This window comes from Suncus etruscus, chromosome 7, assembly GCF_024139225.1.
Source record: "Suncus etruscus isolate mSunEtr1 chromosome 7, mSunEtr1.pri.cur, whole genome shotgun sequence".
Classification (NCBI taxonomy): Eukaryota; Metazoa; Chordata; class Mammalia; order Eulipotyphla; family Soricidae; genus Suncus; species Suncus etruscus.
In genome coordinates this window covers 90,370,268-90,387,008 of record NC_064854.1, presented here as the reverse complement: position 1 = coordinate 90,387,008, position 16,741 = coordinate 90,370,268, and the positions used below count along the sequence as shown (strand labels likewise).

The window sequence follows — 16,741 nt, the reverse complement described above, 5'->3', positions numbered from 1 at the left end:
GAGACTCTGTCTTTGTTTCAGGACCATGTTGTTTTGATCACTATGGCTTTATAGTAAATCTTCAGGTTAGGTAAAGAGATGCCACCCAGCTTCTTGTTTTTAAGTATGTATTTGGCTAACCTGGGTCTTTTGTGTTTCCAGATTAATTTTATAATTGATTGTTTTAAGTCTTTTAAAAAATGATGTCTGAATTTGGATAGGAATTGCATTGAATCTATATAGAAGTTTAGGTAAGATAGTCATTTTGATTATGTTGATTCTACCTACCCATGAGCATGGGATGTTCTTCCATTTCCTTAGGTCCTCTTCAATTTCTTTCTGAAGTGTTTTGAAGTTTTCATGGTATAGTTCACTTCTCTTGTAAGGTTGATTTCTAGGTACTTGATATTATTTGATACTATTTTAAATGAGATTGTCTCCTTAAACTCTTTCTCCTCTACTTTATTATTTGTATAGAAGAATTCTACTGTCTTTTCTGTATTGACTTTGTAGCTGGCCACTCTGGTGTAATGATTGTCTAGGAGTTTTTTGTGGACTCTTTAGGTTTTTTGATGTATATCATCATATCATCTGCAACAGAGATAGTTTGAGTTCCTCTTTGCCTAATTGGATTCCTTTGATTTCCTTTTCTTGTCTGATTGCTATTGTAGGACTTCTAAAACTATATTGAATAAAAGTGGACAGTGTGGACAGTCTTGCCTAATTCCTGATCTTAGTGAAAATGCTTTCAGTTTTTCACCATTAAGAATAATGTTGGCTGTGGGCTTTTCATAGATAGCTGGAACTGTCTTGAGGAAGGTTTCTTCCAGTCCTATTTTGCTGAGTGTTTTCATAATGAATGGGTGTTGGATTTTGTCAAATGTCTTCTCTGAACTGATTGATATAACCATGATTTTTGCCTTTCTTGTTGTTGATGTGATGTATGACATTGCATGACTGTGTATGTTGAAACATCCTCGCATTCCTGGGATGAAACCCACTAGGTCAGGGTGCATAATATTTTTGATGAAGTGCTGGATTTGGTTTGCTAAGATTTTGTTGAGGATTTTTGCATCTATGCTCATTAGAGAGATTGGTCTGTATTTTCCTTTCTTGGCAGTGTCTTTGTCATCTTTGGGAATGAGTGTGATATTAGCCTCATAAGCCTCATAAAAGTAATTAGAAAGATTACTGTCTTTTCAAAGTTTTGGAAGAGCCTGTGGATCAGTGGTAATAATTCTTCTTGTAATGTTTGATAGAATTCACCTGTAAAACCATCTTGAACTGGACTTTTGTTCATGGGGATTTTCTTATTTGTAGATTCAATTTCCTCAGATGTAATTGACTTGCTTAGGCTTTCTGCATCCTCTTTATCCAGTCTTGAAAAATGATATTTTTTCCAAAAATCTGTCAGTTTCTTCTGGGTTCTCCAACCTGACTATTTATAGCTGTTCATAATAAGTCTACAGGATATGTTGGATTTCTTGGGGTTCTGTTGTAATCCCTCCCCTTTCATTTGTGATCCTATTTATTTGGATGTTTTCCCTTTTATTTATTTTTTTTGGTGAGTCTTGGTTTGTCTATATTGTTTATTATTTAAAAAAACAACTCCTGGTCTCATTGATTTTTTTGGGGTATTGTTTTCTTAGTTTTTATGTTGTTTATTTCTGCTCTGGTTTTTATTATTTTTTGTCTTCTTGTTGTGTTTGCGTTTCTTTGCTACTTTTTTTTTCCAGCTCTTTAAGGTGTTCATTTAAATTATTGATTTTTGTCATTTCCTCTTTTCTGACATAGACCTGTATTGCTATGAGTTTCCCCCTAATTTTTGCTTTTGCTGTGTCCCACAGAATTTGACAATTTGTCTCTTATTGTTTGTATCAAGGAATCTTTTTATTTCTTCCTTGAGTTCCTCTTTGATCCAGCTGTTCTTGAGCAGCATGTTGTTTAACTTCGACGTGATGGATTGTCTCCCTAGCTTCTTTTTACAGTCAATCTTGATCTCTGTTACATAGTGATCTGATATAGTGCTTCTAATAATCCTTATGTTTGTTAGTTTATGCAAGTCATATTTATGTCCTAAGGCATCATCTGTTCTGGAGAAGGTCCCATATGCACTTGAGAAGAATGTGTATTCTGATTTCTGGGGGTTAAGTCTATTAATCCTAGTTCTTCTAATTTATCATTTAAGGCTCTTATTTCTTTGCTACTTTTGTGTCTGTCTGATCTGTCCAGTGGTGATAGTGGAGTTTTCTTTGCTACTTTTGTGTCTGTTTGATCTGTCTGGTGGTGATAGTGGAGTTGGTGATAGTGGAGTATTGAGATCTACTACTATCACATTTCCTTCCATATGTTTCTCCAGCTTTGCTAGCAAACACCTTACATATTTTGTTGGCTCTGCATTTGGTGCATAAATATTAACCAGAGTTAGTACTTCTTGATCTAGTTGTTCTTCTTATCAGTAAGTAGTGACCCTTTTTGTCTCTGATCACTTTCTTTAGATTGAAAGCATTTTGGTCTGATATTAAAGTGGCTGTCACAGCCTTTTTGGTTTTCCATTGGCTGAATAATTGATTTCTACCCTTTTATTCTAAGCCTGTGTCTATCCTGTACTTGTAGGTGTGTTTATTACAGGCAACAGAAATCCGGTTTTTGTTTTTCTAATCCATCTCTCTACTATGTGTCTTTTAATGGAAGAGTTTAGTCCATTGACATTTAAGAAGATTATTGACAAAGAGGTTGTTGTGCAGTTGTATTGTGTAGGGTTATTGTTGTTACAATCCAGGGTTTGGATTGTGTAATTCATCTCTGAGTAGATCATTTAGAATTGGTTTTGTTTGCACAAATAATTCAAGTTTATTTTTTGACTGAGAATGTTTTTAGTTCTCCCTCTCATATGAATGAGCGTTTTGCTGGGTATTGGACTCTAGGTTGGAAGTTTCTTTAATTAACTAATTTAAATATGTCATTCCACTGTCTTCTTGCTGAATTGTTTTAAATGGGAGATATGGTTTGATCATTATGTTCCTTCCTTTGTACTTGAGGTTTTATTCCTCCCATATTGCTGTAAGGAGTTCATCTTTCTCTCTTTTTTTTTTTTTTTTTCATTTGGATTACTATATGTCTTGGTGTTGGTTTATTAGGATCTATTTTATTAGGGACTCTTTTCAGCTCCTGGATTTGCACTGGAGCAACTTTTCAGAGGGTGGGACATTTTTCCACTTTTATTTCCCTGACCACTTGTTCTTCCTCTTTCACTATTTCCTCCCCTTCTGGTATACCTACAATACGTAGATTATTTATTTTGTCTTTGTTCATTGAATACCTAACTTTTTCTTCCAATGCTTTACCTTTTATTTCCTTGTTGGCTTCTTTGTCATTTTTTTTTGTAGTTTTTCTTCAAGTTCTTCTATGTGATTCTCCAACTGTGTAATTCTGCTATTATGGCTTGCTAAGATGTTTTTTATTTTCTTTAATTACATTTGTATGGAATCTCTCATCTTCTGTAAAAGTTCTTTAAGTTGGTTGATTTATTCGTTTGTGGTTTCTTGAACTTGCTGCCTAGTGATTCTTTGATTTCTTAGCTTGGCTTGGAGTGCAATGCCTTCAGATTTTAGCCTTCTTTTGTCATCTGTGGAATGGGCTGGGTCCCTTCTCTAGAGTGTGGCTCTAGGTAGATATTATGGCTGTGGTCTCTGAGGTTTGGCCCTTTCCATGCCCTCCAGTCATGCTTGGTTCAATCGCTCCTCCCCCTCTGCCTGACAGTTGGCATGGTGCAGCTCTGAGTCACAATGGCAGAGGATTCTGTAGTGCCTAGGTGAATCCCCACCCCTTTGTACCTGGTAAAGGACACGGTTCAGCTCTGACTACTTCAGTTTTTAAGGGAGTGGTTTGCTTTGATGATTTTCCTCCAACCTTTGATTTTGAGTCTATGTTTGTTCTTATTATTCAAATGTGGTTATTTATTTATTTATTTTTATTTTTATTTTGTTTTTTTGGATCACACCCGTTTGATGCTCAGGGGTTACTCCTGGATAAGCACTCAGAAATTGCCCCTGGCTTGGGAGAACCATATGGGATGCCGGGGGATCAAACTGCGGTCCTTACTTGGCTAGCACTTGCAAGGCAGACATCTTACCTCTAGCGCCACCTTGCCGGCCTCTCAGATCTGTTTCTTGTAGTCAGCAGAATTTAGCCTTTTGATCTATTTTTCCACTCTGTGTCTCTTAACTTGTACATTTAGTCCATTAATGTTGAGAGAGATAATTGTCATGGAATTTTTTGTTTGTGTTTTTTGGGTCACACCCGGCAGTGCTCAGGGGTTACTCCTGGCTCCATGCTCAAAAATCGCTCCTGGCAGGCTCAGGGGACCATATGGGATGCCGGGATTTAAACCAATGATTTTCTGCATGAAAGGCAAATGCCTTACCTTTATGCTATCTCTCTGGCCCCAATTGTCATGGAATTTAATGTCATCTTTGAGTTTGTGTGTCTGTCTGTGTTGTCTTAAAGTGGACCTTCCAGTTTTTCTTTTAAGGTTGGTTTTGTGTATGTAAAGTTTCTGAGATCTTTATCTGTGAAGCTATGTATACTCTTTCAAAACTAAATGGAAATCTTGCTGGTTGCAGTATTCCAGGCAAAGCATTCAGTTCATTACATTTTGTCACTATATTTGATCAGGGCCTTCTGGCGATAAGCTTTTCTTGTAACAGGTCTGCTGCAAATCTGAAGGATGCTTATTTGTAATTTCTCTTTTTGATCTTGCTGCTTTAGTATTCTATTCCTATCTGTGGGATTTATCATTGTGACTAGAAATTGTTTTGGGGTGCTTTTCTTCAGGTCTCTTTTAGGTGGTACTCATGGGCATGCATTCTTTTTTTAGCCCTGGGAGTGTTTTTGCAATGATCTCTTTAATTATTAATTCTCCCTGGAGTTTTTCTTCCTGGTTCTCTGAGACTCCAATGATTCTTATGTTGTTTCTGTTGAGCTTATTAAAGACTTCTATTTTCATCTGTCTCCATTCTTTGAGGATTTTTTTTCCTTTGTCTGGTCATTTGCCTTAAGTCTCTTTCCAATCCAATCTTTCCAGTCTCTTCTGTTTGTATGAATTTGTTATCTATCTCATCTTCCAGATCACTGATTCTGTCTTCAGGTGCTGTTCCTTTGTTGGAGAGGTATCCCAATGAAGTTTTCATTTCATCTACTGAGTTTTTCAGTCCTATTATATCAGTTTGGTATTTTCTGATTTCTATCCTCAAATCCTCTTGATTCTTATTTGTGGTTCTTCAGCTATATCCATGATTTCTTTAATTTCTATAAGTATTCTCCATATTCCTTCTCTAAACTCCTTATCTGAAGCAGCTAATTCGGTGGTTGGTACTTTTTGAGTCATCAGAACTGCCATCTTCATTCTATATTCATGGTGTTGGCCTGCATTGTTTCCCAATGTTGTGCTGGGATTTATTGACTAGGAGATTTTCGTGGCCATGAAGCTTCACTTTGCATCCAAGCTCCTAAAACTTGTCCCTTTATGGGCAGGAACATCTCACCTCTGAAGAAGTGCTCTCAGTGAATGATCTTAGTGGGGTGATTGAAGGACCAAGACACAGCAGAGAGAAAGTTCACAATGTCTTTGTCCAGTCTTTCTTTCCTATCTGGAGAAGCCTGTGTTCTGTCTTGAACATAACTTCCTCTCTATCTCTATATATTCTCAGTAAATTTCATCAATAAAAATTATCTTTTGGAGCCAGAGTAAGAGCACTACAGGTAGGGCTTTTGTACTATATGCAACCGACTTAACGTTTGATACCCAGCATCTTGTATGGTCCCATAGCATGTCAGGGGTAATTTCTGATTTCAGAGCCAAGAGTAACCCCTGAAAACCACTGGGTATGTCTAAAACACACAAACGAACAAAACAAAACAAAAAGAAAAATAAACCAAAAGGTTATTTTGCTTAAATAAAAAGAAATATAACCTCTTAAGTGATATTGTTAAAACTTAAATCCCAGATCTACATTTATTTCATGACATAGATATCTTATTTAACTTTTTTTTTTTTTTTTTTTTTTGGTTTTTGGGCCACACCCGGTAACGCTCAGGGGTTACTCCTGGCTATGCGCTCAGAAGTCGCTCCTGGCTTGGGGGACCATATGGGATGCCGGGGGATCGAACCGCGGTCCGTCTCCTAGGCTAGCGCAGGTAAGGCAGGCACCTTACCTCCAGCGCCACCGCCCGGCCCCATCTTATTTAACTTTTATATATCTTGGTTTTCTGCTCTATAAGAAGATAAAATAAGTATTTACTTCAAAGTATTGTAATGAAATAAATGATTAACATAAAAATATCATTTGCCTGACACATGATTGATGCTTTATCATTGGAACATATTATAATGTATTGTCATTATTATTAACACTTGGATATTTGCACTCAAAAATATAATAAATTGACAGAACCTATGTTCTGACATTCCACTGAATCCTATAGAAATATATATTATATAAAGAGGCAAGAGAAACTTCTCTTCCATAGGCCAAATATTGGCAAAATATTTAATCTTTCAGTATGCATATGATATCTATTATACAGCTACTAGTAGATATTATGATAATTTATAACATTTAAATAAAAATTTATTGCACTAAAGTGGTTATTATTTAAATAAAGATGAATCTAGTTGCTTACTGAGCCAAATGAGCGTTTATTGTTAAAAATTATTTCACAGTTAAGAATATATTGCTAAAAATGCCTTCTGAGAATCTACCTCAAGAACCTCAAAACACTATTCAGAAAGGACATTTTTACTCTTATATTCATTGTATTACTATGTTATTTTCTTTTGGGGTGGGGGGGTCTCACCACATCCTGGATTGGCCCTGTGCAACTTTATAAAGTGTAAACTGTAAAACGGTGGCTACTGTTTATCTCTTCCCATATTCTTGGTTTACTGACATTGCACTGGATTTGGGCATATTAGCAATTGTATATTCACAATGAAGTGACTTCATAAAACAATAAAATAGTGTCTAGAATTTGATTTATTTAGTTGACGTTGAAGTTTTTAAAATTGATCCAGAAAATAAGTACTTTTACCACTAAACTTAAAACTGTGTAATGTTCATAGTTTTGATACTGTAAATACAACACAAATTATGGATTCTAATAAAATACTTATAAACAAGCTGGTGCTAATACAACTCAAGTCTTTAAATTTCACTTTGTCTTATATTTTTAAACGTATGTAGAAACAATAGTCAGTTGCAGAATTTAGAGGGAGATGTAAAATATTACCAGCTTAGCAGTGAATTAAGATTAGAGGGTTGTTTGGAAAGTGTGGAGTCTTCTGTAACTGACATAGAACTGAGTACAGTCTTAATTTTCATCAACCAATTTATGCGCTTGATTTTAGAGAAATCAAAGAGAAATCAGTGGTGATAGTGTATGCTTGCAAGGCAGGAATCAGAGTAGGACACCTGGTACTGAATAGACTCTTAGCACTTTAAGGTGTATTCCTTGTGACCCAGAACTACTAAATTCAAGCAGCACCAGATATGTGGACCTGAATATTGAATTATCTAGTCAACTATTATGGGGAGTAGTCCCTAGATCATCTAAACGTCTTGAAAGAAATGAGACAGTGTTCCTTTCAACTCTGATGAGCACCTGGAGGGATCCTAATTCTGGAGAAGCTGTAAAATGGTATAGACATGAGGTGCAAATTGAGGAAAATAGTTTGATAACAATACTACTTTAATGGTGATTGATTTTGAGGATTATACTGGGCAAGAGCCACAGAATAACTGGAGAAGTTAACAAGATGATGACATAGTGTTCAGAATGAAGACTTGTTTTCAGGAGAAATTTGTTCCATGTTATCACTATGGAGAACAAAACACAAGCTACAAAGCTTATGTAAATTAAGACGCGTTCCCATGGAAGGGATTCCTGTACTAAAAAAATTGTAAAGTTTACAGATAATAAAATATTCCTTTTCATATTGTTTAACAGATAATGTCAACTTATTTTTGTTAAATAATTTACTATATAACAAAATGTGTGTTTTAAGAAAAAAAAAGAAATGCTTTATAAACTTTGTTTTGTAAACAATGGTTGCTATTCTAGAAGTTTTATTTTAATGAGGTCATATTTATCAATCCTTTAATTTTTTTTCTTTCTCTTATTTTGGAATACAGAAATCAAAATTTACTGCTGGTGGGACTTGTGTTTGAACATTTAATGCAGGAAATTACTGTACTGTGAACCACTTGGTAAATCATGATGTTATAATAAAATATTTTTTAAAAATAAAAAAAATGAAGACTGGTTTTCAAGACTGATGGCCTAAAAACTAGATAATATACCAAAAATAAAATGAACAGTTTTTGTTATACCTATGGATTTAACTTATATAGAAAATAATTTCAAATACTAATTTCTCCATTTTTAGTGTACATTTTCTCACTTGAGAAAAACCAGGATAAATTAGAGAATGGGGAAAAATGTGGTTAAGAAAGATTTTTTCCTCTTTTGTTGGACGGTTGACTTGAGGACTTTGAACAGAAATCATTTCTGGTTCAGAGACACAGGTTAGAAATGCAGATCAATGAGCTCAGCTTCGCATGTTGGGGATCCTATAGTTAGCCCAGCACTTCACAGCCCTTAAAGCTAGGCGTGATTTCTGAGTACAGATCTAGAAGAAGCCATTTGAGCATCACTAGGTTGAACAAAACAAGTCATTTCTAAGATTATTGTATAGAATGAATCGATATCTAAGAATTCTTTATTATAGCTGAAAGTCAAAAAGTAGATGAGTATATAGAGAAAAAAAACATATTTTGTATGTATAACTATAAAGGAGACCACATACACTCAGGAGCTCAGTGTAAGAATATAAAGGAAAAGGTCCACTCCAAGTTATCAGAAGTCTGAGAAATGCTATATCAGTTTGTTGCTTTTATTGACATTAGAAAAATCATATATTTTTCAATTTTGTCATCAAGAGAGCAGAGTTATAATGGAAGATACAAAGGAAAAATTGAGATGTATGTGCCAGGCTCTTCAAGGTTGTTTAGTTTAGCAGATACCTATATTTGCACTAGTTTTGACACTAGGTCACTCCCACAAAAGTTCTTTCAATGTATCCTGGGTTACTTACCCTGCAGCATTGCTGATGTGCTGTAATAATTAAATGGCACATTTTTCACCAAGTATTCATCAGAATCTAGGCTGGCCAGCTTAGTTCCCACCAGCACAGACTTGCCCGTGCCTGCTGTTCCTACCAGCATGACTGGCTGCCGATGCTCCAAAAGTCGATCCAGAAAGTAGCACACTCGAATGGTTTCAGCTGTGTGCACCAAGCAAGCCTAGAATGATGAATGTGCCAGAAATTTATGAGAGAAACAAATGTTACAAAACCTGTTCTAGAGCTCTTCAGAGGATAGAATTGTACTGGCAAGTGGGATTATTTTTTAGGAATGTCATTTTTAACAGTGGCTATAATATCATCTATTATATATAATAAGAATAGAGAGCATATCTTCCCTCCAAACTGTGCTTTGCTGTGGCTCTCTAATATGGTTTATAGCCTTACACCTTGTATTATCTCATTTTTATATCCAGTTGTACTCAGGGCTAGTACTCTTGGGCTAGATTATGGCTGCACTGTTGTTCGAATATAACTAGGTCCTATAAAATCCAAATTCTTAGATGCCAAAAAGTGATGCACTGCAGATTTTTGGTGCTGCTATATGTTCTTGTTATATAATCACACTCACCTGCAAAGGAATCTCAGGGTCAAATTCAAACTGAGGAATGAGCTTAGACCAAGGCTCAAATTTCTTAGTTTCTGGGTCAATGTAGTAGTCAAAGATGGTTCCCTGGAAGGGAAACTTGATTGTCTTGAATTCTGTTAACCACCATTTGCTGAATTCTGCTCTATAATCCATGATCTGTAAAACAAAGCAATCAGAGCACAGTGTTTTCTGGAAACTAAAAAGCCAGAATAGGATGCTTTGGCATAAAGCACAAGGTCAGAGTGAAACATGGGGTTAACAGACATTTTGAAAGTACAGTTCTTCATAAAGAAAATTGATTCTGGTAATTAATACATAAAGCTCATTTACAAGAATGTTCTTGCCAGTTCTTGTGCACTGTGTCAATGCCAGGCTCTATGGCATACCAATAAGGAAATGAGGTAGGGAATGTTTCACCCTATAAGAGAAAAGGAGGTTGTAATGGGGGTACCTAATTGCTTGCAGAAATATTGGTTATTATAATAACCCCACACCATATCTCTCACTACACCCAATGGTTTTAATAATGATCTTTCTGGATATTCTGCCATCATACCTTTATTTTCTCCTTACCTTTTTTACCCTCCACAGCTGCACCTTTAACACCATACAGGTGCAGACCACGAGAAATCAGGTCAGTGGCTTGAATACATCTCATGCCACATTACCCTTAGCAGCATATGCCATTCAAATGCAAACTCCTGGCCTTCACACAATCAGAATACCTGGACTATGTCCAAGGTGTGATAAGGGAGCTCACTAGGTGTGAGACTGCAGATCAGCTCCACAATGATGAGTTGGCAAATGGGGAAAGGGTTTGAGACCTAACTCATGTGGGCAGGTAAAATGCTTTAAGTGTGGCAAATGGGACATTTTAAAAATCAATGCAGAACACAACCTCTTTATGCACCATCTCTGGGATCTGCTCCTTTGAGACCAGAACTAACTCAACCTGTCTTGGGAAACTGGGTAAGAAGGCAGCTTCTGGCCCTTCAAACTTGGGACTTATAACTTCCCAGTCCAAACCAAGGGAACTCTGCAGCTTACACATATTAAAGCCTGCCACTGCAGGAAGTTGAGGTTTAAACATTCCATATCCTGAAGACTTGACCATCTGTCCATCTCAATGCCCTTATAAAAGTAGGTCTGGCATAATAGGTCCTTTACCTCAAGGAACAGTGGGTATTATTGTAGAAAGAAGCAGTTTAATGCTTAAAGGAATAATAATTCACCCAGAGATTATAGATTCTGAACATGTAGGGGGAAATAATAGTTATTTTCTCAGTACTCAGAATCTGGGCATTTAAAAATTGAAAATATAGCTCAGATATTATTGCTTCCTTATGTTATGCATGGAAAATCAGAGCTCATCATGGAGGAGGCTTTGAAGTACTAACCCCGAGGATCTGCCTTTACAGCAAAATTAAAAGAGAAAAGTCCAATCTTAACTCTTGATATTCAGGGCAAAATATTTCCTGGTATGTTTGATAATGGGTAGAAGTATTTGTGAAATCTTAGAGAGATTAGCCTAAAATAGTTTAGAAGAAATAGGAGTCATCTTGCCTAGAAATTTTGTTCACCAAAGTGCTAGATACCTGAAGTTATAGGACTCTAAACCCAACAAGCAGTAATTTTGCCATTTGTAGCTTCAGTTTCCTTGAAATTATAAGGACATGATTTGTATAAGCAATGGATAGCAGAATATCACATCCCTCTCCCAAACTCCCAACATGATAATTCAGAGGTTTCACCTTTTTAATTGGGGCCACTGGGTTAAAGCGCCCAGAACCCATTTCTATTGAATGGAAATCAGATGTTCTGATCTGGAACTGGTGGTCCATTTATAACATAAAATTAGAGACACTTAGAGTTTTAGTTGATAAACATTTGAGACAGAGACATATTGAAACCTCATTTTAGTTGACATTCTCCAATATTTACTATCAAAAAGCCATCAGGTAGCTGGAGACTTTTAACTGACTTGAAGTGTGTTAATTCTCAAATGGTTTTGATGGGAAAAATGCAGAATGGTTTACCTTCTCCAGCAGCCATTCTAAGATATTGACTTCTGATAGTAATTGATTTAAAATATTTTTAAATAATATTTCTATACACCCAAAAGATAAAAGAGATTTGCTTTTTCAGTTTCTTCTCTTAATAACAAGGCCCCATGCAGTGATTTCAATGGATGGTTTTGCTTCAGGCATGGCAAATTCACCCATCATGTGTCAGTATTTTGTTTTAAGGACCCTTAGTGACTTTTAGAAATGTTTAGGTGATGGAGTCAGAGCAGTGGCACTAAGCGGTAAGGTGTCTGCCTTGCACACGCTAGCCTAGGATGGACTGTGGTTCAATTTCCTGGTGTTCCATATGGTCCCCCAAGCCAGGAGAGATTTCTGAGCACATAGCCAGGAGTAACCCCTGAGCATCACCGGGTGTGACTGAAAACCAAAAACAAAAAAAACTTTTAGGAAAACTTGTAGGTGATATAAATCCCCATCTCTGGGGATTCCAATCTCAGAACTTAGTAACTTATTTGTATTGTGGGGGTGATTCATATTTAAATAGTCCCAGATGTTTAACTCAAAAGACAGAACAGGAATTAAATGTTTTATGGATTGGCTAAAACAGTTTTATCTGACCAGGTTTTATACCTGGAGAGAAAGTATTTTTCTTAATTTTTGATATCCCTCTTTCTCCTATGGGTGTTACTGCTCAAATGTCAGGGCATTTAGAATGTATTTATTTGCATAACAAACAGCCTTGCACATGTTGCCTTATTTGGAGTTGATAGCTGTTCTTATAATCAAGGCTAGACTCAGAACAGTTTTCTTGATAGGGTATTATTTAGATATAATAGTGTTGTCTATTCCTAAAAAAATAGAGTGCATAAGACCTCTTAGTGAGAACCTCAACGGGCTTTATCTGATTTTTCAGGGGAAATTTCTTCCCACTATCTTGCTGGAAAAGTCTGGGACTTCTTTAAAAGGACTACTACTTTGATATCATCAATCATTTGCTCTTCTCCTACCCCTAATGCCCCATGTTTTATATTGATGGCTCAGCATCAGGAAAAGGGGGTATAATTGATCCTTCTCTAACCAAAATAGTTCGTATTACATATAAGTCTGCTTAGCAAGTTGGAACTTGCTACTTTAAATCACTTATTATCATGTGTTTTGGAGCCTTGTAACATAGTAAGTGATTCAGCTTACATGGTAGGTTTATTCCAAGGCATAGTAATAGATTCTTTAAATGCTCATAATCAGATTGCACAAGATTTGCTACAGCAGTTACAAGCACGTTTACAAATACGTTATGAGTTTATATTTATTACTTGCATTAGAGCTGATCTGGACTTCCAGGGCCAATGACTAAAGAGAATGAAACTGATGATTGCCTGGCTATACCAATATTTATGTCTCCTAACGAGGAACATGCAGCTATATATACAAAAATGCCCATTGGCTGCATGTCAGTTATCATATTCCATGGAGGTAGGTCAGAAAAATTGTTGATACATTGGCCCTCTATGCACCTTTGAATTAAAGCACACATGTGGCTGAGGCCAACCTCCGAGGGTTAAAGATTAATGCATTGTGGCAAATGGATATCACACATGTTGACTTTTTCCCTAAAAAACCCTATCTTCATGTGGCAGTTGATACCTACTCCTATTTTATATGGGGAGTTCCAATGTCTTCTGAAAAAGCTAAGCAGTTTGTACCTTCTTGTTCTAATGCTTTTCTGTTATGGGAGTTTCCCAAATCATTAAGACAATGACACCGCCTATGTAAGCAAAACTTTTCCATCATTTTGCATGTAATGGCAAATCAAACACATCACAGATTTACCATATAATCAGACTGGACAAGCCATTGTTGAAAGAGCTCACAGGACTTTCAAAACTCAATTTTGAAGGAGAAACCTATACTGCTGCAGAAAGACACTTTAAAGAGGATGTTCAGGTACAAAATAATTTATTCACCTATATGGTTAAAAATGGACAATGAATGGATTTCTAATAATCTCATTCGAGAAAGAAGGTATGCTTGTATTTCAACAAACAGATGACAACTCAGGCAAGAAACTCTGGGTTCCACTTCGCCTTGTCAGAAGCAGGATTTCCACAAATGAAAAACTTCAGATACAAGTGCGAGATACGACGGTAAATCACTCATCAGAACTGACACAGATCACTCGAATGAACAAGAACATCAAACAAACTGCAACCTCATCAGGTAACTAGGACAATAAATTAACTTCACAAAATGAGATAGACTGTCTAGAATGTAAATAACCATTTCCAGAATCCCGATTCTATAGATGAGAAAAGGGGTCCTGCTCTCACTGGACTTCATAATTTAGGAAACATTTGTTATTTGAACTCAGTATTACAATGCATGTATAATATTCCCAGTTTGATTGATTACTTTTACCAATACCATTTAAAGTAGGACACTAACAGGCTAAATCTGTTGGGACATAGAGGCAAGGTAGCAGAAGAATTTTCTAAACTTATGAAAGTCTTGTAGGAAGGACAACATAGGCATGCCAGCCCAAAAGGTTTTACGATGGCCATTGGAAAAATAATTGGTTTTCAGGAAACAGTCAACAAGACTCACATGAACAATTTCTATTGTTAATGGATGTTCTCCACCAGGATTTGAGTAAAAATAGTGGAGAGGATGCCCATATGGAGGAAAACAGTGATTTTATCCTTGAAGTGAGGAAAGTGAAACAAGCTTAATGAGTCTATTATTACTACACTTTCTCAAGACCAAGTAAGTTCCACAGTACCATGTCTCATGTGCTACCATGAATTTCCGACATTAGACACTTTTAATCATTTATCATTGCCTCTGACATCTACAGACAAATGCAGGTTACAAGACTGCCTTGAAATGTTTTTTGAAAAAAAAAAAAGAAACTTAAAAATAATATTAGAGTTTACTGCAGCTATTGTAAAAAATAACTAGATGCTCTAAAAAAAGATTGAAATTATGACCCTGAATTTATTTATTCTTCAGTCATTTTTTTAACATTTAGAATAGATAAGTACATTTTCTTTGTATTATTGTCTAACTGTAATTTTAACATGTATATCTTTTACTGTATATTTTACTAAGTAGTTTTTCTTTCTTCTTTTTATTTAGATTAGATAGTGATAATTGTTTAGAATTTAGTATAGTTAGTATATAGTTTTCAGGTTATTTGTGTATTACCTTTTGTACCTCATCATTTATTTTACAATGTAAAATAGGAGGAGATGTAAGATTATGAGATTTGTCTGTCTCTATGTCAATCAACTCCCACATGGTTTCTCATTGGATGTTATTTTATGTATGCAGCACCTCTTATTTTTAGTGAAACTGGATGGTTCCACCTTCTAGGTATGACATTTTTCCATAGATAAAAGGTGAGGATGGAAGTGGAGGCATGCCTTTCATTCCTGAAGCTTCATTGTGCAGCTGCTAGCTAAGTGGTCTGTGGACTAGAGTTAGGGTAACGTGATAATTTTTAAAGTATTTTCCTTAAATGTGTGTTTTATTATTTTGCAGTGTGCCTTCTGGTTAAAATGCATCTCACTAGTGTTTGTGGTTTGAACTGGAGGGTTTGGATTCTAGACATTACAATAAGAACCTCTGAAGATGAAAGTTAAATCATTGTTTCCAACATAATTAATTGTTCACCTCGATTTTGGATTTTCAAACCATGATTATAACTGGGAAATTAAGTATTTTTACTTTTATCCTCAAAATACCTCAAAAGACCACAAAGTAATTTATATCTTCTATATAACTATGCTGTGGTTTGATCCTCTGTTGTGAGCAAAATAGCTATGAATCTGAATATCTGTGTTAGAAGAACAATTAATGCCTATGTTTTCCAGTACTATTTTAACTGTCTTGCATAAAATATTTTGGGCAATTTAAAAATTATCCATTTATTTGAACCTCAAAATTATCTTTATAACTATAATAATCATAATTTCCTTTGATCACTGGAGAGAGTTAGGTAAATAGAATTTTTACTTATCCAGGGACCCCATATAATAAGTGGCAGTATTATAATTCATATCTAGGCCTGTCTTTTTAGTGTTATGGACCAATTTTTATACTAATTCTAGTTGTTATGCAATCACACATCATTTTGAAAAAAAAAAGTACATTTTATCCTGTGTTGCTTGAATTAAGACACTGCAACTCTCCAGCTATTTAGTTATGTATTTATTAACTTCAAAACCTACCCTATTTTATCTAGTTACCTTATAAGGCCTTTCTCTTGGGACAATTGCCTTTATAAGAATGATAAGCAAAATGCTATAAACAGTTTGATGTCTTCATTTTTGTATCTAAGATTTAGCTGCCTTGTCTTAAAATCTTTGCACAATACACATCTTTTGCTATGGTAGATTTGCATATAAGTAGGAACCTCAGCATGGTCTCTCACCTGATCTTGGACCATTGCGCCTCCAAAAGCCCAAATAGCAGCAAACACAAAATAAAGCTCATATGTTTCTTTAGGGCAGTCAGCAGTGATGCCCTCCTTAGTCAGCAGACATTCAAGAAGGCGGCACAACATCTGAACCATGCTCTGCTCTGGAATTGGGATTATCTTCTTAAATCTGGTGAGACAAAGACAGAAAAATAAACACAGGGAAAATATCATGGACATTTTTCTTCCTCAAGATGCTTATAAAATCCACTGGAATTCAAGCACACTGAATATACCCACTTCTTTAATTTTACAGAAGACCTGAGCGCTACTTATGCCTTACCCTAGTTTACTTTTATATATTTATTATGTATAGAACATACTGGTGTGCTCAGAGATTAGTCCTCGATTTTTGTTCAGGCCCCATCTGGTGGTCTTTGGACACTATAAAGGTGACAGGGATCAAACTAGGCTGTCCATATTCACAAGAGTCCTACCCACTGTGATAATATTTTGGTCCACTCTATATTTTT

General features: G+C 35.8%; 1 protein-coding gene across 1 annotated transcript in view; it reads right to left on the bottom strand.

Annotated features, from left to right (window-relative positions):
* DNAH9 (dynein axonemal heavy chain 9) overlaps positions 1–16,741 on the bottom strand; it is a 704,007-nt gene that overhangs the window by 386,497 nt on the left and 300,769 nt on the right. The window contains exons 36-38 of the mRNA XM_049776731.1: positions 16,224–16,398; positions 9,753–9,926; positions 9,134–9,341 (exon numbers count right to left, since the gene is read on the bottom strand). Coding sequence (XP_049632688.1) covers positions 9,134–9,341; positions 9,753–9,926; positions 16,224–16,398 — 557 coding nt within the window. The remainder of the gene's footprint in view (positions 1–9,133; positions 9,342–9,752; positions 9,927–16,223; positions 16,399–16,741) is intronic.